The sequence below is a fragment of the Rhineura floridana genome, chromosome 4 (genome assembly GCF_030035675.1).
Source record: "Rhineura floridana isolate rRhiFlo1 chromosome 4, rRhiFlo1.hap2, whole genome shotgun sequence".
NCBI lineage: Eukaryota > Metazoa > Chordata > Lepidosauria > Squamata > Rhineuridae > Rhineura > Rhineura floridana.
Genome location: NC_084483.1, coordinates 152,227,828 through 152,253,195, shown reverse-complemented (window position 1 = coordinate 152,253,195; position 25,368 = coordinate 152,227,828). Strand labels below are relative to the sequence as shown.

Here is a 25,368-nt window from a genome sequence, read left to right as displayed (position 1 = left end):
GACTGAAAGGGGGGAAAGCCGAGCCGTCGGGAAACTAGAACACCCAGTCCACGTGCAGGCCGGTGGACTGGGGGCAGCGTTGTATAAAGGCCCCCCAACGATCCAGCCTCCCTCAAAGGGGGTGTTGGTCTTGCCTATTCGGATTACAACTTCCAGAGGAGTGGTGTTTAATTCCACTGCCTTAATTGACAGTGGAGCCTCCACAAATTTTATTGATGCAAAGTTAGTCAAGCGTCATGGAATTTCCCGGTGGAAACTGGACGCTCCCCTAGCTGTGGAGACTATCGATGGGAGACCCCTGAACTCAGGAGGGGTGACACAAGCCACGGAGGAAGTGAAACTTCAAATCCCTGGGCACAAAGAGTTCATTTCGCTATACGTGTCAGATCTCTCGAACTTTGAGGTGATTCTGGGAATGCCCCGGCTAGCAAAGCATGAACCCAAAATAAGTTGGAAGGAGGCGGTGGTGTGGTTCATCTCACAGTATTGCCAGGAGAACTGTCAACCTGAAGGAATCAAGAACACCCTAGCGGGGGCAGTGCAAGAGATCGAGCAAGTGACCCTGCCGCCAAAGTATGAAGAATTCAAAGATGTGTTTGAAGAAAAAGAGGCAGAGACTTTACCCCCCCACCGCCCTTACGACTGTGCGATTGATCTAGTGCCAGGAGCCAGCATCCCATCAGGGAGAATCTACTCTCTCACAGAGAATGAGAGGGTGGCCCTGAAGGAATTCCTGGATAAAAACCTGAGGCAAGGATTCATACGCCCCTCACAATCCCTTGCTGGAGCGCCACTATTGTTTGTGAAAAAGAAGGGGGGGGAACTCAGACCCTGTAACGACTATCGCGCATTGAACCAGATCACCATCCCCAACAGCTACCCGCTGCCCCTGATCTCAGAGTTGCTGGACCGACTGCGCTCTGCAAAAATCTTCACGAAGTTGGATTTGAGAGGAGCGTACAATCTGATCAGAATGAAGGAGGGAGATGAATGGAAAACAGGATTCTTGACCGCTTACGGACAGTATGAATACCTGGTCATGCCGTTCGGGCTTTGTGGAAGTGCAGGAATTTTTCAAAAATTCATGAACGACGTGTTTAGAGACTTGTTGGACACGTATGTAATCTGTTACTTAGATGATATCCTGGTGTTCTCAAAGAACCAGGAAGACCACGACCAGCATGTGAAGACGGTGTTGAAGAGACTGAGAGAAAATCACCTGTATGCTAAATTAGAGAAATGTGGATTTGACCTCAAGTCTCTAGACTTCCTTGGATATCGAATCTCAGCGGAAGGCGTGGAGATGGACCCAGGGAAAGTAAGCTGCATATTGGACTGGGGCCAACCTGTCACCAAAAAGGATGTACAACGGTTTTTGGGGTTTGCCAATTATTACAGAAAGTTCATTCCAGGGTTTTCCAAATTAACAGCTCCTCTGACTGACTGTTTAAGGGGGAAGAAGAAGTTTCAATGGACAGAGAACGCCACCGAGGCCTTTGAGGAGCTGAAGAGAAGGTTTGCTACTGAGCCCATTCTGCGCTTTGCTGATCCGAACCGCCCTTTCGTAGTGGAAGCAGATGCTTCAGATTTTGCCATCGGGGGGGTCCTGCTACAATTAGACCAAGAAGGGAAGGAGCTGCACCCCTGTGCGTACTTCTCTCAGAAGTTAAAGCCTGCAGAGAAGAACTACACAGTTTGGGAGAAGGAGCTGCTGGCCATCAAGGACTCTTTTGAAAACTGGAGACAATACCTAGAGGGGACCTCTCATCGAATTGAAGTGCGCTCCGACCACAAGAATCTTGAAAGCCTCCAAACCGCCAGAAAGCTGAACCAGAGACAGATAAGATGGTCCCAGTTCTTCACTAGGTTTAACTTCCAGATTACTTACCATGCCCAAGCCAAAAACCAGAGAGCGGATGCCTTATCCAGACAGCCACAATACAAAGAAAGTGAATCCAAGGACCAGCCTCAGTACGTAATCCCGCCAGAGAAATTAACGTTGGGAGTATGCCAGCCTTCATGGGAAGAGGAACTCAAAAAGGCACAACAAGAAGATGCAGACATGCTAAAATATCAGCAGGAGACGGGACAAGGTCAAGACTCAGACGTAACCTTTCACTGGAGAAATGGACTGTTATGGTTCAAAACCGCCAGATATGTGCCAGAAGGGGAATTAAGGCTCAGAATCCTACGCCAGTGTCATGATTCCATCACAGCGGGACACTTTGGGATTTACAAGACCATTCAGAACGTGGCCAAGGACTTCTGGTGGCCTAAAATGCGTCGGGATATTGAGAGTTATGTAAAGTCCTGCTCTGTCTGTCTGCGGACAAAAACACAAACAGGGACACCAGCAGGACTGTTACAACCGTTGCCTGTCCCACACGAACCCTGGAAGGACCTCTCCATGGATTTTATAACTGATCCACCCAAGTCCCAAGGAATGACAGCCATCTTAGTAGTGGTGGATCTACTTACCAAAATGGCACACTTTCTTCCTTGTGCAGGGGCCTTAGAGGCTAAAGAAACGGCCAAGTTATTCATAAAAGAAGTCTACCGGCTGCATGGATTGCCGAACAGCGTAGTCTCAGACCGAGGAACTCAGTTCACAGCCAAATTTTGGAGAGCAATGTGGAAACAGTTGCAGACGGAATTAAAACTCTCCTCCGCCCATCACCCCCAGACAGATGGGCAGACGGAACGCTTGAACGCCGTTTTGGAAAGATATTTACGAAGTTATGTGTCCTATCAACAGACTGACTGGGTATCATATTTGCATTTTGCAGAGTTCGCCTACAACAATTCTCTGCACTCCAGCACTCAACAAACCCCGTTCTTCGCTAATTATGGATTCCATCCTAAAGTCTTTCCAAGCAGCTCAGAAGGAATGCTGGTACCGGCAGCTGAGAACTTCCTTAAGGAATTGCAAGCAGCGCAACAGACACTGAAACAGCAGTTAAACGAAGCCAAAACGGAGTACAAGCGAGTTGCTGACCTGCACAGGAAGGAGGGCCCCCCCCTTCAACCGGGAGACCAGGTATGGCTGTCCACCCGCTTCCTCCAGATGCCGGGCAAATGTAGAAAATTACAAGACAAGAGGGTGGGTCCTTTCGAAATAGAAACTCAAATCAATCCCGTGGCGTACCGACTGAAGCTGCCTGACACGTTTAAAATACATCCTGTGTTCCATCGATCCCTCTTAACGAAAGCTGCCCCTCCCAGTGAGTTACGGCCAGAGGAACCTCCCGGAGCTCCACTCCTGGTAAATGAGCAGCTTGAGTTTGAAGTTGAGGGGATCTTAGATTCCAGGATCAGACGCCACAAGCTGCAGTACTTGATTCACTGGAAAGGCTATGGGGTGGCTGACAGATCATGGGAAGATGCAGCTGATGTGCATGCTCCAGAATTGGTAAAACTTTTCCATCAACGTTTTCCCCACCGTCCCAAGCCAGACAAGGGGAGGGGGGCACAGCCTGGGAGGGGGGATGGTGTCGGAAGGCAGAGCTGGGGTCCCAATCCCGGGGAGCTGGATCCCGGAGAGTTGGGAGAAGAGTATTCGGATGGATGGCAGAGGGAAGGGGGAGGAACTTCCCCCCTTTGGAGCGAAGACGAAACAGAGGAACTGCCAGTGATAAGGTCGCTTAGCAACGGGGAGCCTGAGCCCTCCCTGGACATTCTCACGCCTCCCCCTCTTTCAGGCTCAGAGCAAGAGGGGAAAGAGGGAGGGCTGCTCACAGCCGAAAAGCAGGGAGGCAGTTTACCATCAGCTCCTCCCCTATCCCCCATCCTGGAATCGGAAACTTCAGAAGAGGAGGGGGTGATGCTTCCCCCCTCACCGCGCACATGCAGACAGCTGAAAAGACAGGAGAGAAGGGGGGGAAGGCGGGCAGTACCTGAGGGGCAGTTAAGGAGGAGCGAAAGATTGCGCGCCCGTTTGGCCCCTTCTTAAAGAACAGGCGGGAAGAAGTCCCTTGCTCTGTCAACTTTCTCCCAATGCCGCAGGACCTGTATCCCTGTATTGCTTCATGAGAAAACGCAGTCTTTGTTTGGACATTACCCTAATAAAACACGAATTAACTACAGCCGTTGGTCTGGTTCCTGAGTCACATCCTGGGCCTGACAGGGTGTTTCTTAAGCAGCTGCTCCAATATAAAATTCTCTCTAGGCCTTTTCACACAATTAGTTATTCTGGACTCTCTTCAACGAGAAACCTGAAAGGAATTCAGCAACCTCTGTCACGATTAGGGGCACTTGACACACCTCTCTTTCATCTGGAGTTAAGAGATGGTAAAACAATGACAGGGCATATATACTCTGGTGGGTGGAGTTCAAAGATCCCTAGAGAGACCCAGTGATCGATGAATGGGTTAGATTGCAAGGGGATCAAGCTTGACATGCTTTATCTCAGAATCTGAATTTTGTGTGTAAACAAGTTCTTGACCTGTGAAATTGCCTCTGATGAACAGGATAGAATATCCTTTTTAGTGTTTTTCAATACAGTCTATCAAACAATAGCACAAGGGTGAGCAACTTTTTTGCCCCTGAGGGCCACATGCAGCAACTGGCATCTGCTCAAGCATGGCTAGCAGTGGGCTGGGCCACACACACACTCACTCTCATTCATGCTCAGATTCACAGACAATCATCCTTTATCACTATGCATATATACATTCTCACACATACACATACACCTCTCCTGTTTCCTACTGCCTATCTAATGAGCCGTCAGCTGAGTGGCAGGGAATAGATTTGCTGTTCTTGTGTTGCTGTTAGCAGTACAGGAACAGCCATCTTGGCCAAATTGGGGGTGCCTGGGGGCAGGTTATAGCCTCCCTCCCCCAGCATCCCTGATGTATGAAAAATCCGTGTCCCCATGCTACATAGCAGTCTTTTTCCCTGCTGCCCAGCAGGGTGGTAAAGGTGAGCCAGACTCCCCAGGCCTTGTTAAGGTGCACAGGGAACTGCTGAGACTGCAGGTTCTCACCTGTGCCAGAGCATATTAGAAATATGGCAGGACTATTCTATAATCATACATAACATCTATGAGTGTACCTAACATAAAAAATTTGGCAGAAATTTGAAGTAGCCTATACTTTTTTTCTTTTGAAAATGAACCTATTGCATGCTTTCTTTTTGGACATCTTGTCTAGAAGTGGTTGACTTTCTCTGTCCTTTATTTTCTATTTCAGTGGCATAGATTCAGCATCAAAAAGGTCTTTGAAATATTAGCTTACTACAGAGTTGGGGAAAGTGGATTGGCTCCCTTCCATCTTTAGGTAGCATGGAGCCTAGCCTAGCAGACAAGAAGAGTGAGATCAGCTTCTCATTGTGTCAGAAACTGTTCTTATGAAGAGCAGATCAGGAAAATAAATAGGACCATTGGGGCTACTCTCATTCTATCTGTTCCCTTTATCTTTTATCCTTGTATGAAAGTACAATTTTTGGAAAGAACGCCGCTCCCTAAAAAATCAAAATATTTATTAATTTAAAAATCAAGTTGAGGGCCAAATGCAGCCCTCTAGGTCTCTTTATCTGGCCTCTCAGACTCTTCCCAGGCAACACCCCTCACTGGCCTTCCTCCACCTCCTCCTCGTGTGCCTTTGCCTGGCTGTAATGTGTCCTTGAACTGAGATAATGCCTCTTGCTTGCCTTGATGGGGAGGTGTGTCTCAGAAACCTTTGAATTGTGCATGGTTTGAATGTAGCTTACTGTACAAAAACAAGAGTTGCATCCACTTTTTGCCTCTGACCATGTCCACCACTGGTTGTCGATGAGAAAATGTGGCCCTCAGGGTGATTTAAAATATATATATGCCACTCTTTAACCATGTCCTCCGAATGGCTTTTAACAAGGAAGGGCTATAGCTCCATTGTATCGTACGTGCTTTGCATGCAGAAGGTCCCAGGTTCAATCCCTGGTGTCTTTACGTAGGGCTTGGAGAGACCCCTGCCTGAAACCCTGGAAGGCCACTGCCTGACACTGTCAATAGTACTGAGGTAGATGGATCAATGGGCTGACGATAGAAGGCCCTTCAGCTGTTCCTGCCACAGGCTGCAATTTCTGAGGGGATTGCGTGCTCCCTGTATGGAATGGCAAAGAATCCTGAAGGGAAATCTGTGTGGGAAAAGATACTCTTAATTTCATGGTGACACAGCATTTTCTCAAAAGGATCACCAAAGTCCGTTAGGTGGTCAGTTAAACCTAATAAGTGGCTTGTGACTAAAAATGATTAATTCCTTTCATTTACGTATATAACCCTTTGCCCTTTGAGAGATGGTTTCTCTGAAAAATAGAGATGGTGTCAGCTTTTTTTATCACTCTCCTAGGCTCGGGAACTAGGCCAATCCTTGGCTAAAGAAGTGGACTCCCTCACTGTGCGAGTGAAACTGGGAGGAGCCTTGATTGATGAGGCACAGAGACTCTCCAAGGAAGTTGGCCACCTGACTATCGTGAGTACTGTCTCTCTTTTCACCGAAAGGGCCCAAGAAAGATTTTTTAAAATGCTGTTTCAAGACTTTATTCTCTGCTAGTGTCTCGTTCTCAGATACCTGTTGAATGAATGACTGATTTTCCCTGAGGAGGCATTTATTTCACCTGCTAGTGGGCACATCAGTCTGGTTGAAACGTCCACTGCTTCATTGTATAAGAGAGTGAGGTGTCTAGTTTTGTGTCTGAGTGCTTTGATAATTTCATCTGAAGAATTTGTTGAGCTCATCAGCATGGCCTGCTCAGTACAAATAGAATGTTGCATGTCCTCCATTTTGTTGCCTAGCTAATCGGATCATATGCAACCTTCATGGTCTTTTTTTCCTCTTCCTCCTCTTCTTGTTTTGACTTCTGCCATCGTCCTATCCTCCCTTCCCTTGAATTTAACAAAATGGATGGCCAGTAACGGGAATGACCCCTGGCCCCTGTATTGGAGAGCTCTGGCAGGGGCAGTTGACACCACTGCAGTCCACTACAGGGTTCACACTTTCCCTAAGTGTCCATCATGCCCATGTCTAAAGGGCTAGCTATAATTAATGTTGAAAGTAGGGCAAGAGCAACTCCTGTTTTGTTCTTTTGTTTGTGCTCCAGAGGGAAGATAGAGCTAGGGTCCTCCAGATGGATAGGCTTGTTTACCTTTACCTGGGATGCTCTGACTGACTGCCTTCTGTCGCTAGACTGTGACGTCTTTAGGGAAGCTTACCTGCTCCTGCTCCTTCCACCCTTTCCACTCCTTTGTTCTCCGGCTGTCCAGGAGAGAGGAGACATCCCTTTGTCTCTGCTCTCTCCAAGCATGAGGCTAACTCCCGCACCTGGGCGTTACGCCTCCAACTTAGCTAGTTAGTTAGAACTAGGTATGCCTTTCTATCTACTATGTATTTCTATAAATAAAGTAGCTTTTCTTATTTTACTAAGTCTCCAGTCTCAGTGATGCTGATGCAGGGTAAAAGTCTGCTTTCTTAGGCAAATGCACGCACACGCTGGCACACTTGCTTTCAACATCTGCTGTTACTCTGCTGCTGTGTTGCTTTAAACAAAATTAAGCACACAAATTACACACAGCGCAACAATTAAGACATTTATGATTCATTTGTTTATTATTGCATGTATATCCCACTTTTTCTCCAAGGAGCTCAAAGTGGCGTACATGGTTCTTCCCCTCCTAATTTAATCCCAACAACCCTGTGAGATAAGTAGACTGAGAGGCAGTGACAGGCCCAAGGTCACCCAGTGTGCTTCATGGCTGAATGGGGATTTGAACCCTGGTCTTTCAGGTCCTAGTCCAATACTCTAACCACTACAGCACACTGGCTGTCTTCAGCTTGCTAGGAGACTTCACTTGCTAGGAAACAGGCTCCATTCTTCTGGCCACATGGAGTCAAGTTTTTTCCCTTCAGCTGCATCCCTGGAGCATCTTTTCATTTCTGTTTTCCTGAACAAGGTTTCAGCAATCTCCTGCAGACTTACTGTACTAGGAAATACACACAAGTAGCTGCAGGTAACAGAGCTGATTTGTTTTACAGACTGTGGACAGTGCCACGATGCCTCTGTGGCAGAAAAGGGAACTGCAAGCCATGCTCAAAACTCTGCAGCGAACAGCCAACACTGCGATTAGAAAACTGGAAACCAAACTGGTAAGGATCCAGCAACAGAACAGCTTCCTAATCTGCAGGCATGAGAAGTTTATGCATTCAAAGGAATGAATTTATTCCCAAACTTATCTGTAGAGAAAAACAACTGTGAGCAGCTATGTGACCTAACATTCTAAATAAGGAATTAATTGTTTTTAAATTCTATGAATGATTATATCTGAACAGGGAATTTTGTTGATTCCATAAAATATTTTAATCAAAATATGTATTAATTTTGTGTAAGAACCATTTCCCTTGCTCAATAGAAATGTCATGGGGAAAAGAGCAGCGGCTGGTACCTCCCAGAAATTAAGCCGCATTCCGCTGTGATGTGTGCAAAAACATGACAATCCTTGAGTAACTAAGAGACCTCAAGACCAGCTAGGAAGTCAGTGGCAAATACAGTTGCAGCCAGCTTTGTGCTGCTTCATGTTCATACCTTAGTTTGTCATGGGCTGAATTCCCACTTGATTTGATAGTGTATTACATATTTTTTGAAATCTTATTGTTATTTATTCCTACTAGAGCTTTGTTATTAAGAAAACTAGATCTGGGCTCCACAGAACTCCCTAGATTTTAAGTATGTCGGCAGGGCCTATGTTACGTGTGATTTTTTTTTCCTGTAGCACCTATAAACTTTCTTCCAGTGACCTCAAGAGCTTATGCTAGGCCCATGGTTTTTTTCCTTTATGCATTAATAAAAGATTTATGTCCTCCCCCTTTGGATCAAATGATCCTCACAGAAGCTTATAATACATTGCAGTAATACACACACACACTCCAGCAGCCCTTCTTTCCCTGGCTGATGAATGCTTCTCTTCTGCTCTGAAGTCCCAGGGCAAGTAACAGAACCAGGAGTTCCTTCTGGCATGGATGGAGGAAGTCAGCCTCCTGCAGTAGCTCCTGCTTACGCTGATGGTTGGAGCTATGTTGGCCTTCCCCTTGCCCTGACATTCTCCTTGGGAGGTGGGGTTTTACATAGGTACGTTTGTGCGTATATGCACGTGACTGGGAGACATGAGAGGAAGATCTGGCGTCCCACTTGCTGGAAGGGTCTGCTATTTGCCCCGGATGAGTAGGTTACAGCAAGTATGCTGTTCACTGTTTTGTAAAGCCTAAACTCTTCACTAAGAAAACTCCATTCAATTTTGGAAATTTTGCTTAGATTGCTCACTCTTGCATCTCTTCCAATATATGATATTCTGCAAATCTTATTTGCTTTTTTAGAATGAGTGCTTGCTTCTCTTGAGAGGAAAGAAAGCTATAGAGACAGGGCAGCTGGGTAGGGCATGGCATGAAACTGAAACTTAGGGAAGGTTCATAGCTAAGTGGTAGCATCAGCCTTGCCTGCAGAAGATCCCAGGTTCAATCCCTGGCGTCTCCACATAGGGCTAGGAGAGAATCTTGTCTGAAATCCTAGCGAGCCGCTGCCAGTCAGTGTAGACAATATTGAGCTAGATGGACCAATGGTCTGACCAGTATAAGGCAGCTTCCTATGGACACTGGAGCTTCTTACACGCACTGCCTGCACATTTCAAACCTCACTTCACAACCAGAAGGGTTGGATAGCGCTCATTAAAAAGAGCAAAATTAGCATTTTAGGAAGATTCCTAAATCAGCTCAGTACTGAAAGTGGAGCAGTCCTAACTAAACTTGACAATGGACTTGTTCAAATAATTGCAGCTTCTTTAAAAAGCCAAGGTATAAATGGGTGCTGAATTCTCCCGCCTCATTCCCTGTCCCAGTCTCTTTCCAGGAAGTTTAAAATGCCTAAGTAAATAACTGCTAGGAATGGATCCTGTGGGGGGAAAAGAAAAAAATACTTTTGTCCTCAAGACTCATATTTTAAATGGCATTTAGAAAGATGTGGGTGTGCCCCTCCTCATCTTCCCAGCCCGATAGCATTTCCTCCCTCATGGTACACATTTTATGTTTGTTACACAGTTACTACAGTGAATTTTCTTCCTCCAGGCTGCAGAGAAAGCAGATGACCTGCTGACCAAGTATTCCACCCAGCCAGTCATCATTGATACCATCCCTGTTGAGTCACCCTCGGTAAGTTTCCACCAGCTGTGTATTTCTATTGGAAGGCAAGGATAACAGGCAATAAAGCCAAGCTGGATTAGCTACCTGTGAGCAAGTCCAGCTGTCCCATTGTGACAGATTATGACTTGAGCTAAGCTCTGAAGGTTGGTGAGAAGGTAAGGATTTTGGAAGGCTGAAGATGCATCTTGAGCTGCTCAGGAGATTGGGCATCCATTGAAAGTGGGTTGGCTGTGAAGCCAGTATTTCCCCTCTTTCTTTCATGCTACTTTCCCTGTAACCAAGACAACTTCTTTGTGCATTCTGAACCTAAGTGTTACCATCCACTTCCCTATCCATTGCCCATAGTGTTCCATAAAAGCCTCAGAACATCAAAATACAATTTAAAATGCCAGAGATTGTTCAGATGCTTAAATTTCTTGATCAAATTAATAATGTTGCAAGGTTTTGAAGGGGCAAATGCAAGCATTTTATTTTAACCTGTCCTCTTAATGCTTTTTCTAGGTCCTGATGAAAGTGGTCAACCAGCTATGTGACAGAATACCAGGGTCTTCAGTGATGTTACTAAGTCCACAAGCTTCTGGCCAGGTGTTCTGTGCTTGCCAGGTATCTAAGGTAAGCAGGGGCCTGCTCTTTCTTTATTTGCAAAAGCTAATAGCCCCCACTGTTCTCCAAAACACAGAATGCAGGGGCCTCATAACTGCATCCACCCCATTGCAGAACATAGCTTTGAGCAGTGGAACTTCTGCTTTTATCAAGTTTTGAAAAAAAGATTGCAAACAGTCATTGCCATGACAGTTTGGAAGAACTAATAGAAAAAATAGAAAATGCAAAGCCAACGGATTGATGGTCTTTTCTGGACAGGATCTAGATAAGGGGTTTGAACCAAGAAAATCTAATACTTGGCATAAATGGCAGAAGTTGCAAAAAGGAGCATAGAGGCTGGGATTAGACAACCACAGAAGGACAAGACATCATAGCCATCGCAAAGGACAGGGATCTGTACAGAGCAAATTAAAGCCCCATGTGCTGACTGTTAAGTGCACTGCCTACTCCTCCTTTGAGTTTTGAGACTTTTTTATACTTCTATATCATTTAGCACTACAGTCAAGACAACTAGAAACATGTTTGCTTTTTAAGGAAATCTAAAATGAGGATTCCACATGTATGCAATAAACCCATTAAATGTATATATAATGCACACCTTCTATGATTAGGATTTTGCATCTGTAATGTTGCCTGTCTGTCTGCTTTGAGGAACAAAAGCCCACAATTGGAATGACTTATGCAAAGGTGCCTAGTAGAGTAGTTTGTTCTACTGGACCATTCCTGGTAGTTCAGCTAATTTTGCCATGTCTCTTCTTCTCCAGAGTTCCTTGCCAATGTTTTCTGCCGCTGACTGGGCCCTGGCTGTCTGTACTCAAATGGGAGGCAAGGCAGGTGGTTCCAGAGTTGTAGCCAAGGGCATGGGAAGAACCAATGACTTGCAAATGGTCCTGACGGCAGCTCTGGAATATGCAAAGAATAAACTCTGATGCCTGGTTGCATGAGTGTGTCATCGCACCTGTGTAAGAACATGGAGGTTGGACAATCACTTGACTGAGATTCCAGTAAGACTTGTACACAGTGGCTGAGTATCACCAGTTGCTGGTTGCCACTGTAGCTGGTACAGATCTTTCTTGGACTGCAGTTTCTCTTGGAACATCTAGGTGGCAGCACAGTCTGGACTGGCCTGACCCACATGTATAAAAATTGTGCTTCCTGGTGAAACATTATATTTGCATTTGCAGAAAATGGTGTAAGAGGAGCAAGGCTGCCCCAGAAGCACAGAGGGAAGGTAGTGGACATTGACATAATGAATCCATCACTCAGTGGGACTGAGGGCACCCTGCTGAGAGAAAAGGAACTGTGCGGCACTACTATGCCGATAATAAAGAATTACAAAAAGGCATACTTGTGTCTGAGTATGGGGTGAAGAAAGGTTGGTGCTCCCTCTCCCAGCAGACTCATTCTCCCAGGCCTAATAAGTTCCATGGAGCTTACTCCCATATAGGTATAATGTAAGACTGCAGCCTTACACTGTGTTTGTGTAACATTTCGGCACTGTTTGATTTATACAGACCTTGCCATCAAGAAATTATCTAGATATTCAACTTGTACTAAGGAAGGCTACTCTACATAAATTATTCTTTCAATATGATGGGTCTAGATGACTTTTGTTGACCCAAGTTACCTTCAAGACTCTGTATCCTTTTATGTCTCCAAAATCCATAGTTACCCCTTGCCTTAACAGCAAAAATGTTCTGAACCAGGCATAAACTTCAAGTTGCAATAGAGTTGTCATGTATGTGTTGAGATCAGCCTAAAGGTCCCAAAGAAGCAAGCTTTTGAGCATCAAAATTTTCATCAGACTCAATTTTAAGCAAAAACACAAAACAAAGCCCTAAGAAAAAAAGGTAGAGGAGAATATCAGCAGCACCCTTTTCTCTCTTCCCCCTTCCCTTTTTTTGGGTTATTTGCTTTTCCTAACAGCCAGCCTGATGAAGAAATGAAACCAGCTCATTTCTTTATGATCTTGTAATTGGTCCTAATACCCTGCTGTTCCTTTTGAATTGTTCCTCACTGATGCAGTCAGATGACATCAGCAAGGACTGCCATGTTTTATGTAGTACAAAAAGGGACCTGCTATCTGCTGCCTCTAAAACAGTGATGGCTTTATTGCTATCGTGAGAAACAACTTGAAGATTTTGCCTCAACAGTTTACAGAGATATGTCCTTGTGAAAAAGTATGAGCAGTAACACAACTGCATAACAAGGCCTATTGCTGCTGCTCAATCTTTGCTTTGTCCCATTAGTATGTATTAGGGGTTGAGTATAACACAGAAGAGCTTTACAATCCATTTGTATAACTAGCTCAGTGTCCTGGATGCTGCAGCGAGTTTAGGATGAAATGTAAGGCAGATCAAATACGGACTGGCTGAGAGTGGGCAATATGAAATGAAATGGTCATCAGAACTCAACATCCACCTGCTTTTAGCTATCTGGTGGCTGCTGGCTCAGTTTAAACTGCTTACATCTGTCGTTGGTTCATCTCCCATTTGTACCATCCCTTTGTATCTGCTTATATTTACCAAAAGTTGGTAATATTTTGCCATCAGTAGTCTTTCTAAGGTTACAGCCACATGTTTTAAGTACCTTCCCATCCCCAAAATGTATTACTGGGCTGGGAGAGAAGGAATGTAAGAGCTTGGCAACCCCAATATAGCCTCCAAAGGAGTTTACAGGCGAGATAACCGATGAGGCTATTTGGGTTAAGGGGGCAATTATAGTAAATGTGTGGCTCCCCAGCTGTGGGCTCCCAAAGGTAAGGTTGGAAATACCAAGTCAACTGTAAGCCTCATTTGTACAACTAACTTCTAACATCACTTCACAATTGGAGTCTGATAGCAGCTTCTAGCTGCTCCTAATATATGAGTTTTGCAAGAATTAAGGGGCTAGCTATTGTCAAATGAGTTCAAATAGGTTAGGGCAAGAGCTAGAAATTCTCAGGAGTGCCCCAGAAGACACCGCACTTTTGGACAAATTAGGGACCAATCTTGCATTGGTGAAGTTATTATGTAAAAGCCCTTAGAGCTGTTCCTGACGACATTTTGGCAGCCAAAGGAATTTCAACGTTTTCATCTCTGAGTGTTAAATCTTCTGCTCTACTATCTTGGCCAACAGCAAGAAATGTATGTGTGCATGCAGTTCATACATGCTCTCAGCTGAACCACCTATTAGCTATGAACTTGTTCTTGGGTTTCCCTCTGTTAAGCTAGCTCTTCTGCAGAACAGGAATCTAAAACACTTCATAGCCTGCTCCTGACTGCGACTTAGTTAATGCAAAGTCTTGGGATCTGAATAATGGCACCTTCTTTCATCCTTCCTCACATTGCGAAGTGAAGGAAACTGAAATGCAGTTGACCCCTTCCTATTTCCAAGCACAGAAGAGCTAGTTTTGCTGTGATTCATGACTTCTTTGCTCATGTCCTAAGAAGAAAAAGGATTCTTATATTAGCATACTTCTGGCTTCCAGTCTAAAGCCTCACTGGAGTGCATCAGGGCTTCTGAAACAACTGCAGGGGAATACCAAATCAAGTCAAAGAAGCATTTGCTTGCAAAGCTGATGTTCTACCACTGGCCTACAGCTGTTCCCTCCATTCTTCAGTTATATCCTGTAATCCTATGCATTACTTCCAAGATGGCTTGCTATTATTTCTTGCTTTTAGAGCAGTTCTTTCGGACATATTTAAAGCTTACAACGATCGGTTTACATTTCTGGCAGTTATACATAATCCTTCTGTACACTGCATTTGATCCTGAAAGCAGCAAATGCTATCAATACATTGGCATACACATTCATCCCTCGGTAAGGTTCCATGTTCAGAAACTGTGCATTTGCAACAGGTCTCTAGCCGCAGTCATCAGTGTAAAAGAAAAACTTAGTTAGTGGCAGCGTAATTCTCAGCTAGAGCAACAGATTGTGCTGGTTGGAGCTGTTTGTGTAACTCCCTTGAGCTGTTATCACAATTACTTGGCTGTACTAATTTCGGTGACAGCTTGTTCTTGTGATGCATTGAGTGGCTACAGAGAAGAAGTTTTTTTCTTAGATGAGAAGCACCTTGGGGGCTGCCCCCCACCAACATCAGCCTACATCACTTAGCAGGGGAAATGTAACACTCTTGCCAGATTGTTCTGTACTTTGGCTCCCCACCATCACACAAAAACAGATTCTAAACTACTGGGTCCTATGTAAAGAGTGCAATACTACATACTGACCTGTAGGATGAGGCCTTCGCTGATGGAGAAGTTGTAGGTAAATCCATCCTGACACCTGCTTCCCTGGACTCCTCTGGGCCGCTGGAGTGGTGGCAGCCGGATGGGCTCTGGTGGGCTTTGCCCCCTTTCGTGCATGGCCTGTCTTTTCTGGAGGAGCAGCTGGTTTCTCAACACTGCAGAGAGTGAGGGTTTCATTTACCAAAACTATTTCTTCTCACTCTGTGAGGTACTGTAATTCATTGGTAAAGTACAACCCTAGTTTAAATTGGCGGCATCTCTGGTTAAAAGGCTCCAGATCTCAGCCTGATACACCCACCCTTTACTGATATGCAAGTGTGATTGAATGTGTATCACTACCCCTTTTTGCCAATCTTTAAAACACTGAGCAGGTGAAACTACAGATTGAAAATGAGGGGATTCAACACTGCAGCCCTTAAGAGAGGCTTGACTGCCAGTGAGTTCCTCTCCCCCACCTGCATAGGTAGCTCAATGGCTTTTTTTCCCTAGCTCAGTCACTGAAAAGGGCCCTTGCAAATGTGAAGCGGTTGGCTAGCCCAGAGGAGAAGTTTCTCAACTAGATGGTATTCAGCCCCATGCTAGATTGCAGCCTGTGTCTACGGAAGGTTCAGAAACCACAGTGAAGCTGAGCAGGCTTTCAAAGTCCCCTGTTCCTATTCCCCTAGATCAGTGGTTCTTAACCTTTTTTGGGTTATGGACCCCTATGAGAATCTGATGAAAACTATGGACCCTCATAAATAAATACTACTTATTTTATTGCATTGGATTATTTTTGGTACCCAGTTCACAGATCCCCAAAGCCCATCCATGGACCCCTGATTAAGAACCCCTGCCCTAGATCCGTGCAATTGCTTTTAAAAAAAGGTGCAAAAAGCTCAAACTATAATCGGTATAAAGAATGAAAAATCAAATCCATGTATAACTAATCCTCTGTAAATAATGTGACAGACTCGACATGCAAATGCAATCAAGGAATTTGAAGGCTATATGCTTTAAATTCTACGGTGAGAGAGATGGGTTGGCTGTAAATCCATGCTATTCTAGGAGAATGGGCTGAGTACCCAAGTGTCATGCTGCATGCAGATATTCGTACCAGGTGACCACACACACACTAAAAGCTGCTTTGGGGTGGGGCTATCAGGAGTCATGGGAGGGTGGAGGAGGAAGGAAATGCCCAAATTTCCTTTCCACAGCTTTTTCTAACTCACTCTGCTGGTTAGCGGGAAGGAGGTTGAGGTTAAGTTGCACATTTCCATGGAACACGTTAAGACCTAAGCCAAGACAAAAGAACAGCCAAAGCTGATTTGCACAGTTACTCTCTTGAAAGTGGGAGCTTTGTGACTCCCCACCAGGAAGTTGAAGCATTTCCCCGGTGCTGAATCAGACAAATGGGCCACCTAGCCCAGTGCCATTTACCCTGTCAGTACCCAGCCATCTGGTGCCCGTAAAGAGGTTTTTTACAGCATTACCACTTGACTTGAGATCCTTCTGAGATATCAGGGACTGAACCTAGGATCCCATATATACTATGCATTAATACTAGACCATTGCTCTTATTTGTCCCATGTACCAATCAGGAGTACAAATCATGCTGTTTGCCACAGGGAATTCATATGTCAATATGGACACACAGACTGCAGGATCTCTGCATGGACATTTGCCATTTCCTTTCCTCTGCTTTCCAAGTGAAAATAAACCCACCTGGGGCTTTTTGTGCACTCGCAGGGGACCGCTTGAGCCAGTGTTTTTGGAAAGCAGCCCAGTACGGCAGCAGGATGTTGAAGACTGTATCCTTTAGCTCATCAAACAAGCTTGGAGGTGGTACTGGAATCTCCTTCTGGAGGGCCTGCTCGGCTGCCTGGATAGCTCTCCCCAGTCTCCGAGTATCCACTGCTACCTGGAGGTCAAGCCAAACACATTCAGCATCCTGGATTTGAAAGCGTGTCAAGAGAACCCGCAGCTCTCCAACAGCACAATACAGAAGCAGCACTCATTTCAGGTCAAGCATGTGTGCTCTCACTCACAGCATTTTCATGCTGCTTTGACCTCTGTTTGGGTATAATCTGGTTTCTCTGCCTCAGTGCTGAGACACAGGAGCTGCGCTCAGGGCAGCAGGGCATTCCCTAGATAAAATGAGTTGAGGACTGTAAGAAGCTGAAATGAATTCTGCTGACAGGAGATTGTTGACAGTTTTTCATTATTCTGGAATTACTGATCTGCAGGGAACACCAACAACTCGTTTGCTAAAGATACTAGCTGTATTTTGGACCTGTCTTCCACTTTCCCTGAAAATGGAAACAGGTCTGACTCCCCCTCTTCTTTGTTCCCTTTGGCCGTATAGCAATCATTGGGACAGTAGTTATAAAAATCTGTGGTGGAAACTTCTTTCACATTAACATTTTGCCCAGGCTTTCCCTGACCCATAAGACTGGACCCTGTTTTATGGGTCTGAATCCTCTGAATTTTGCTCTTATATGTTTCATGGGCTTTTAAAACATTGCTGTTTTACAGGTTTTTGGTTCTGTTTTTGTTTGAATTTTTTAATGATACAGTGTTTGTGTTTTACACTGCTTAGAGATGCTTGAAATACTAAGTGATATATAAATGCTTTTAAATAAATATAAATAAATTAGTTAATCTGAACAGAATACAGGAGAGCACTATACAACCAATATGGGACAGAATGTATGCTGTGAGTAGCCCATGTGGACAGATCTCTATATATTTTGTACTTCTGTGATGGCATTACAGAAAGTACTGGCCGCTGAATTCAGCATCTTCAGAACTACATTTTTCTCTTTAAATACAAATTTCTAACCCTCATTGCTGTAACGATCAACTTGAAAATGTGGACAAAGCCTAAAAGGAATGTTAGGGGCCAGAGGAAAGGTTGATGAACAAAGCTGTGCAAAATATCATACGTATAGTTTATTTCGGTCACAGGACTCAGCTTTGTTGGAGTTTCTTCACAGAGTATGTGGAGTTTCTTCACTCAGAACGTCCATCCTTGGCCTTTTCCCTTACCAATGACCAGAAGGAGACGGCACTTGCTCAAATATCCAAATGTGTAGAGGTTAAAAAAAGGTTTGCAACCCCTGACTTAAAACTATATACAACCTTCTGGCAATATTCATAAGATCTTCAGAAAAGCCCTTTGGGATCAGACCCACAGGCACCTGTAATCCAACATCCTGTGGCCCACCAGATACCCCCAAGAAACCCACAAATGGGTTACAAAAAATGTTCCTACTGTGTGGCAGAACGCACCTCCTTTCCCAAATTTACTCCTTTAGAAGCATGCACAGTATCAAGAAAGAAAAATGTAACTGGCACTGCTCCCTTGTCACACCTGTTATTTGTGTGTGTGTGTACACACATACCCACCCACCCCTCTGTCTCTCCTGCAGGATCTCAGAATGTATCGCTGCCACACAGTTATCTGTCCCTTATCAAGGAAAGGAGTCTGGAACATACCTGCAGTCGGGGCTCAATCTGAGAGGTGAGGAAACAGTCACGTATCACTAGGACCTTTTTCTTCAGAAGAGCCATGTCTGGCCAGGCATGGTGAGCGTTCTTAAATTTCTGCACCTCCAGTAGAAAATGCAGGGCACTCTCCAGCACAGGGGAGCCATGCACCTGGAGGTGTTTCAGGAAATGGAGCATCTCTATGGTGGGCCAGCCCTCTGCAGCCTTCCTTAGGGACTGCCAGAAAGAGGTCTTGTCTTCCTTACCAGGACGAGCTTTAGCTGCTGATCCAACTTGAGCTTTCCGGCTCCTTAAATGCCTGAGAGCCACTTTGGCAGCTATCGAGTGTAGGAATGGCTCCAGCTTGCCCCAGCGCTCCTCTGGGATCTGAGAGGGCTGCACTCCATGCTTCTTCAGCCCCTCACTTACTTCATCCCAAAACCACTCAAAAGCAGGGGCAACAAAGGAATGCAATGAGAGACGGATTTCATTCCAGCTGAAGTCAGTTATCCTACCCTGGGCCACCTCTTCTTTTAACCTCATCTTCAGCTCTTTGGGGAAACAGACACTGGTTCCCACCGCTCCTGGCTTCTCCCAGATATCTAGAAGCCTTGTTGCACAGTCTAGATGCTTTTCACTCTGAGCACCATCCTGGCAGGCCTCCACTTCCTGGAGCAGTTCCAGAACCCTTTGCAGCTCCACATCCTGCATTTTATGAGCTGCCTTCCTATAAACATTGAGAACAACTGTATTGCTGAGCAGGTCTGGTGCATCTTGAGGGCTTGGTGACCTCTCTCCAGCAGTCTCTTGGTCAGCACTGCCTATGGGGCGAGACTCAGAAGCTGCCTTCTTCCTGCTCCTTTTCCTGAACCTCCCTCTGCCTTTTTGATCAGGAAGGCAAGCTTTCTGCCTCTGCTTCTTTATCCTGCAAGGAGAAGACCACACAAGTGAGGGCCATCACAGCACTGAAGTAGGACCCAGGAATCACAGTCTTACATTATAGTTGGATAGGAAGTATCCCCACAAGCAGAAAGTTAGCCAAGAGTTCAGTCGACATTAATCAAAGGACTTGAGAAAACTATATTCCAGACATGAGCAAATGAAATGCAAATTCTGTTATAAGAATAAATTGCACAGATTGCCAAAGAATGTTGCACTCATTTGCAAAATGTAAATTGACTGCAATACTTTGGGTATCATCTTGGCAAGGAGGAAAGTGGTAGAAGGCAAACGAAGAAGGGGAACAAGGGCTGAGAAAGCAATCTGGGCAGAGAGCCAGGAGCCAGGCAGAGAATGGAAGCCCTACTCTTGTACCTTGGTGACCATGGCCAAGCTCCATTTGCAGATTCTGTACGCATATTTTCAACCTTTCCTCCACAACTAGTCTCTATGTATGTGTATGGGTATGTATGTAGGGAGAGAGATCATGAATTAACAGGAAGCCATATTCTTCTAGGTCAGTGGTTTGTAACCTTTTTTGGGTCATGGACCCCTCTGAGAATCTGATGAAAGCTATGGGTCCACTCCCCAGAAGAATGCACATAGGGCCCATCCATACCTAACCTCAAAATCCATGTTTTCCATATTCATTAGGTGGCCTCAAGATCCATAGATGTTCTGTTTGTGCCTGGATTTATTTTTTAAAACCCAAATTTTCACATCCATACGTGCAGGCTTAAATTTTCTTTGTCTAATTCACTTTGCATTAGTCACACCCCTAAGTCCACCCCTTTATGGTGATTGGTTCAGAAAGGTACTTTGCTTTTCCCGCACTTCTCCGGAACAGCACAAAAAGTATATCTAACTTTTTGAATTAATGTGCATGTGCAGGTTTGCCATGTTTTCAATGAACTGTATTGGCCTTTGTTTGCATATCTCAAAATAGCTTGTAAGTGGAAACATGATTTATTAAACATTTGATTTTATGTTTGATTTCAAAAATGTAGTTTTTTTAAAAAAGGAATGCAATACAGCTACAGAAGCCGGAAGGAGGAAGCACCCCAGTTTAGTACTGGAAGCAGGAATGAACTCAAATAAGGGAAAGGCGTGGACAGAGAGTGGGATCTACTGTCATCCGCTCATAATAAAAAACAATGAGGAAAGATGTCCTCACTACAGAGTTTAGAGCGGTTAATAATTGGGACTGAAAAAATAATTGGTTTATAGCAGGGTAGACGAAGTGCAGATTTAACTAGGAGAAAGTCAGAAATGGCAGGAACGTCATATGGACACCGGTGAATTAATGGACACGCAAGGGGGTTAGATTGCAGATTAAAAGGAGCATGGATGGGCCCATAAACGCATACACATAAAATTTTGCATACAGTTTATTTTATTTCATTGGAATTTTTTTGCATTCATTACATGGACCCCCCCCAAACCCCAGCCATGGACCCCCTAGAGAACCCACAGGTAAAGAACTCCTGTTCTAGATAGTGCAGAAACTACCTTGCTAAGGGCTTTTGTTGCACTTTAGATTCCACTTCATGAAAAGATATCAACAGACTCAGGGGAATCCTGAGGTTTGCTGGTACGTAAAATATCTGGGCGGGGGGGGGGATTCCAAAAGCCTCACAAGAACTTAAAGTCAGACTGTTGAGTTATTGAAAAGAGAGGGGGGAATGACAACTGTATGGACAGGAGAATTAAATAGAGAGGTTAGAGAAACAGGAGAGAAGAAAATATGTGTATACAAAGAAGAACAGAAATAACCATCTTACTGCCTGCACAGATCACTGAGAAGCTTTTAAAAATAGAAGTGAGAGCTGCCCATAGATATCAGTGCAGAACTCCAAGATTATGATATAGCTGAGATTCACCACAAGTGCATCCCTTCTCCCCCACAAACAAAATCCAAGAAACTGAGGGGGACCAAAATGGAGGGGGTACGAACCCAAAACAGTAGGCCTGAAATGCTGTCTTCTTGGGTGGAAAAACAGAAAAGGAGTAGCATGGAGTGGCATTCCACACTCAACAATTTTGTTGCATTGCCCCTCTTGTAATTGTATACGTATTTCTGAGGAGAGCATAGAGCAAGATCCTCAGTATCTAGATTAGCCTTTCCCAACCAGTGTGCCTCCAGATGTTGTTGGACCACAACTCCCATCAGCCTCAGCCAGCATTGCCAATGGTCAGGAAAGATGGGAATTGTGGTCCAACAACATCTGGAGGCACACTAGTTGGGAAAGGCTGATCTAGATCATGGTCTTACTTCCACACTGTTCACTCAGCAATCTACTCTTCTACTCTCGCATAATAATACATCCTGAAAAATGGAATTGGACTGCCTTCAAGTTGATTCCGACTTATAGCGACCCTATGAATAGGGTTGTCATGGTAAGCGATATTCAGAGGTGGTTTACCATCGCTGTCCTCTGAGGCTGAGAGGCAGTGACTGGCTCAAGGTTACCCAGTGAGCTTCATGGCTGTGTGGGGATTCACACCCTGGTCTCCCAGGTCATAGTCCAACACTCTAACCACTATGCCACACTAGCTCTCAATAATGTATCTTATATTTACACAATTGGGAACTGGCATCCACAACCAATTTATTTTGGGGCTAATTTATACATTCATATGGCAAAAAACCTTGTGGTTTAAGAACGTACCTATAGCCCACAGATATTTCTATCAAACTTTAAAAAGCAGTGAAATTGAGCAGCTATAGTGAATGCACCAGGGGAGCAGGAGACCTGACCTCCTCTCTGAGATATTGTAAAGGTAAAGGTGTCCCCGCACTTATAGTGCGAGTTGTTTCCGACTCTTAGGGTGACCTCTTGCGACGTTTACAAGGCAGACCGTATATATGGGGTGGGATTGCCAGTTCCTTCCCTGGCCTTTCTTTACCCCCCAGCATATCCCGGGTACTCATTTTACCGACCACGGATGGATGGAAGGCTGAGTGGACCTCGACCCCTTTTACTGGAGATTCGACTTCCTCCTTCCGTTGGAATCAAACTCCGGCCGTGAGCAGAGATTTGGCTGCGTTACCGCTGCTTACCACTCTGCGCCACGGAGGATCTTCTGAGATATTGTACTGCCCTACAAATTTGTAAAAATGCAAACACAATTTGGGTTGGTCTTTCACAGTCCAATCCACTTCCAGTGTAGCTTGGAAGAATTTGATAACGTGCCTCTGAGCATATGGTGAGTGGTGGCAACACCTGCCATCTCCAAAGATGGAGAATTACATTTTTGTATGTTGGTGTTCTTCTTATTTTGCTTCTTTTCTGTGTTACTACTGTTTCTACAAAGAATCTAACCTAGAAATTATATTTCTCTCATTATTCATCCTAGAAATCTGTGTCAAATTTATTTTTATTAATTTCAAAACCTTTTTATTGGTCAATGTCATATGATGGTGAAGACAGCCTTTTATGTTTCAAACCTAAGGTTGTGCTCTATTTCTATTTTGGGTACATTAACAGCCCAACATTATCATTGAGTTCAATGCTAAATTTCTTAAATTAATTAAAAATCAGCCAGGCATTTTTTAACTTTTAAACTGCAGAAGATGAAGGTCAGAGGATGGAGCAAGGTCAGTAATAGGATTACAGGTACTCTGTGAACATGGCTGATTTTTAATTAATTTCAACAGACTATGAGAACTGTGATAGAAAAAAGTCCAAAAGGAGTCTGTTTTTTCTCTCTCTCTTTTTACACTTTGAACTCTCAATTTTCTCTGACTGTTTTGCATATTGCCATGAAAATTTAAAGGGTTGTTAGCAAGTGTTTCTGAGTTCAGTACTATAAGGTTTGTAAGGTTTTGTTTTGAAATGAGCTTATGGGAAGCATCAGAATGGCGTGGAGGCATTTTCAATTTAACATTGCGGAATGCGAAAAATTCATGCTGACTATAGTATACAGCCACTCTCGTGTCTGTATAATATACAACTCAAACACTTGGCACTACATGATTTGCAACAGGAAATATGAACTGGCTCCAGTATTGTGTTTGAGCATTGGGTAGTTCTAGTATTCTATCTAGCTCTGGACACTACAGCTTATCAAGACAGGATGGTGACAAAGATGGTGAGGGGCATGGTGACCAAGTCCTAGAAGAAAAGGCAAAGGAGGTGGGCATGTTTAAACGTGGATAAAAGACTATTAAATGGTAAAATGATAGCCATCTTTGGATATCTGAAGGGTTATCACACAAATGATGAAGCAAATTTATTTTGCACTACTCCAGAGACAGAGCTTGGAAGTAATTAGTTACAAGTAATGAATTACTTATAATTCATTACTTTTTGAGGAACAAGTGGGTAATTCCTTTACATTTTGATTGTGATAGAACTAGGAGTAATTGTATTACTTTTGTGGAGTAATTGTAATGTTTCCAGCATTACTTTGGGGCATTACTGGGGGGGGGAGCAGGGGAAGTCTTCTGCTCCTCTGATTTGTGGATGAAAATCATGTGCCTCAAACTGGGCTTCTGTGAAGCATCTCTCTTCCCTCATGCTCTGTGGGTGGGTAGGAGGCGACGAGGGAGGAGGTGGAGAGTGAGACAGGGTGGAGTGGAGAAAACAATTGTTTGAAAAAATGGGTGGTGGTGGTGAAGAATGAAGTGGAGGGCAAGAACTGTGGAGGTGAAAGATGCTGTGTGTGTGTGTGTGTGTGTGTGTGTGTGTGTGTGTGTGTGTGTGTGTGTGTGTGTGTGTGTGTGTGTGTGTGTGTGTGTGTGTGTGTGTGTGTGTGTGTGTGTGTGTGTGTGTGTGTGTGTGAGAGAGAGAGAGAGAGAGAGAGAGAGAGAGAGAGAGAGAGAGAGAGAGAGAGAGAGAGGAGAGAGAGAGAGAGAGAGAGAGTAGAGAGAGGAGAGAGAGAGGAGAGAGAGAGAGAGAGAGAGAGAGAGAGAGAGAGAGAGAGAGAGAGAGAGAGAGAGAGAGAGAGAGAGAGAGAACTGTTTGCACTTGGCACATAAAGTGGCCTCCACCACTACTGGCTACTGTGCTGCATTAGCAGTATTTTAACTTTTTTGCATCTCAGGGGAAAATGTTTGCTTGGCTGAGTGTCCCTTAGTTGGTGGCAGGGCAGGGTCTGGGAGGTGGTTAAGTGAGAGCTTGCTGGCTGGGGGGTGGTTGCACTTGGTTTGACGTGCAAAGATCTGAGTAGTGGCCTCTGCCTCTCTCTCTTGCTATCTTATGGATAAAAAGAATTATTCTACTACTCTGTATGTGTGTGTTTATTTTAACTTAGATGTGCAGAAGCCAAGGCCAGCACCTTGTAGGCTTTTTTTAAAAGAAAGTAACTGAAATGTAATTGTAGCTATTACTTTTGAGAAAAAGTAAAGTACTTTCAGAGGAATTGTACTTTTAATGGTAATTACTACTTTTGGGGCCATGTAGTTTAACTGTAATTTATTACTTTTTAAAAGTAATGTTCCAAGCTCTGTCCAGAAGGTAGGACCTAAACCAACAGGTTCAAATTACAAGAAAGAGGATTTCAACTGTCCTTATGCTATCAGTTGTTCAACAACAGGACATTCTGACTGAGAACATGGTGGACTTTCCTTTGTTAGGCAATTTTAAACAGAAGTTGGAAGGCTACCTATCAGGAATGCTGCAATAAAGGGTTTTCTGCATCAGCAGAGGCTGGACTAGATGACATTTTAGGTGAATTTTATGCCCTTATAATTTAGCAATTATAAAATGATGAGCACACATGTGTGTGAACTCGCCATCAGTGGCAGCAGGGAAGATTCTAAACCTAGACATCCAACTAAAGGCTCTGATGTTCAAGGATATGAAGGAGTCAAGCAGCCAAGTCATTGCCATTGCTGAAAAAAAGGTAAGCTACATGATCCTTCGATGGCACCTGCTGTCCATTTAGTCTAAACCAGACACCTTAAGGACTGAAGAAGAGTCTTGCTGGCTCAGACCAAAGGTCCATTTAGCCTAGCATCTTGCTT

At 44.4% G+C, this 25,368-nt stretch overlaps 2 protein-coding genes across 8 annotated transcripts in view; one reads left to right on the top strand and one right to left on the bottom strand.

Annotated features, from left to right (window-relative positions):
• AARS2 (alanyl-tRNA synthetase 2, mitochondrial) overlaps window positions 1-12,342 on the top strand; it is a 48,836-nt gene extending 36,494 nt beyond the window's left edge. For 2 of the 3 annotated variants that reach the window (XM_061624870.1, XM_061624871.1), the window contains exons 17-21: window positions 6,327-6,449; window positions 8,010-8,120; window positions 10,089-10,172; window positions 10,665-10,775; window positions 11,531-12,342. In XM_061624870.1, coding sequence (XP_061480854.1) covers window positions 6,327-6,449; window positions 8,010-8,120; window positions 10,089-10,172; window positions 10,665-10,775; window positions 11,531-11,695 — 594 coding nt within the window. In that variant the 3' untranslated portion in view covers window positions 11,696-12,342. The remainder of the gene's footprint in view (window positions 1-6,326; window positions 6,450-8,009; window positions 8,121-10,088; window positions 10,173-10,664; window positions 10,776-11,530) is intronic. The other variant, XM_061624869.1, reaches the window with a different exon arrangement.
• Window positions 12,343-12,562: 220 nt separating this feature from the next.
• LOC133383691 (uncharacterized) overlaps window positions 12,563-25,368 on the bottom strand; it is a 44,653-nt gene continuing 31,847 nt past the window's right edge. For 4 of the 5 annotated variants that reach the window (XM_061624866.1, XM_061624864.1, XM_061624865.1 and 1 more), the window contains exons 16-20: window positions 18,471-19,386; window positions 16,698-16,893; window positions 16,205-16,267; window positions 14,979-15,151; window positions 12,563-14,189 (exon numbers count right to left, since the gene is read on the bottom strand). In XM_061624866.1, the coding sequence (XP_061480850.1) occupies window positions 14,037-14,189; window positions 14,979-15,151; window positions 16,205-16,267; window positions 16,698-16,893; window positions 18,471-19,386 (1,501 nt within the window). In that variant the 3' untranslated portion in view covers window positions 12,563-14,036. The remainder of the gene's footprint in view (window positions 14,190-14,978; window positions 15,152-16,204; window positions 16,268-16,697; window positions 16,894-18,470; window positions 19,387-25,368) is intronic. The other variant, XM_061624868.1, reaches the window with a different exon arrangement.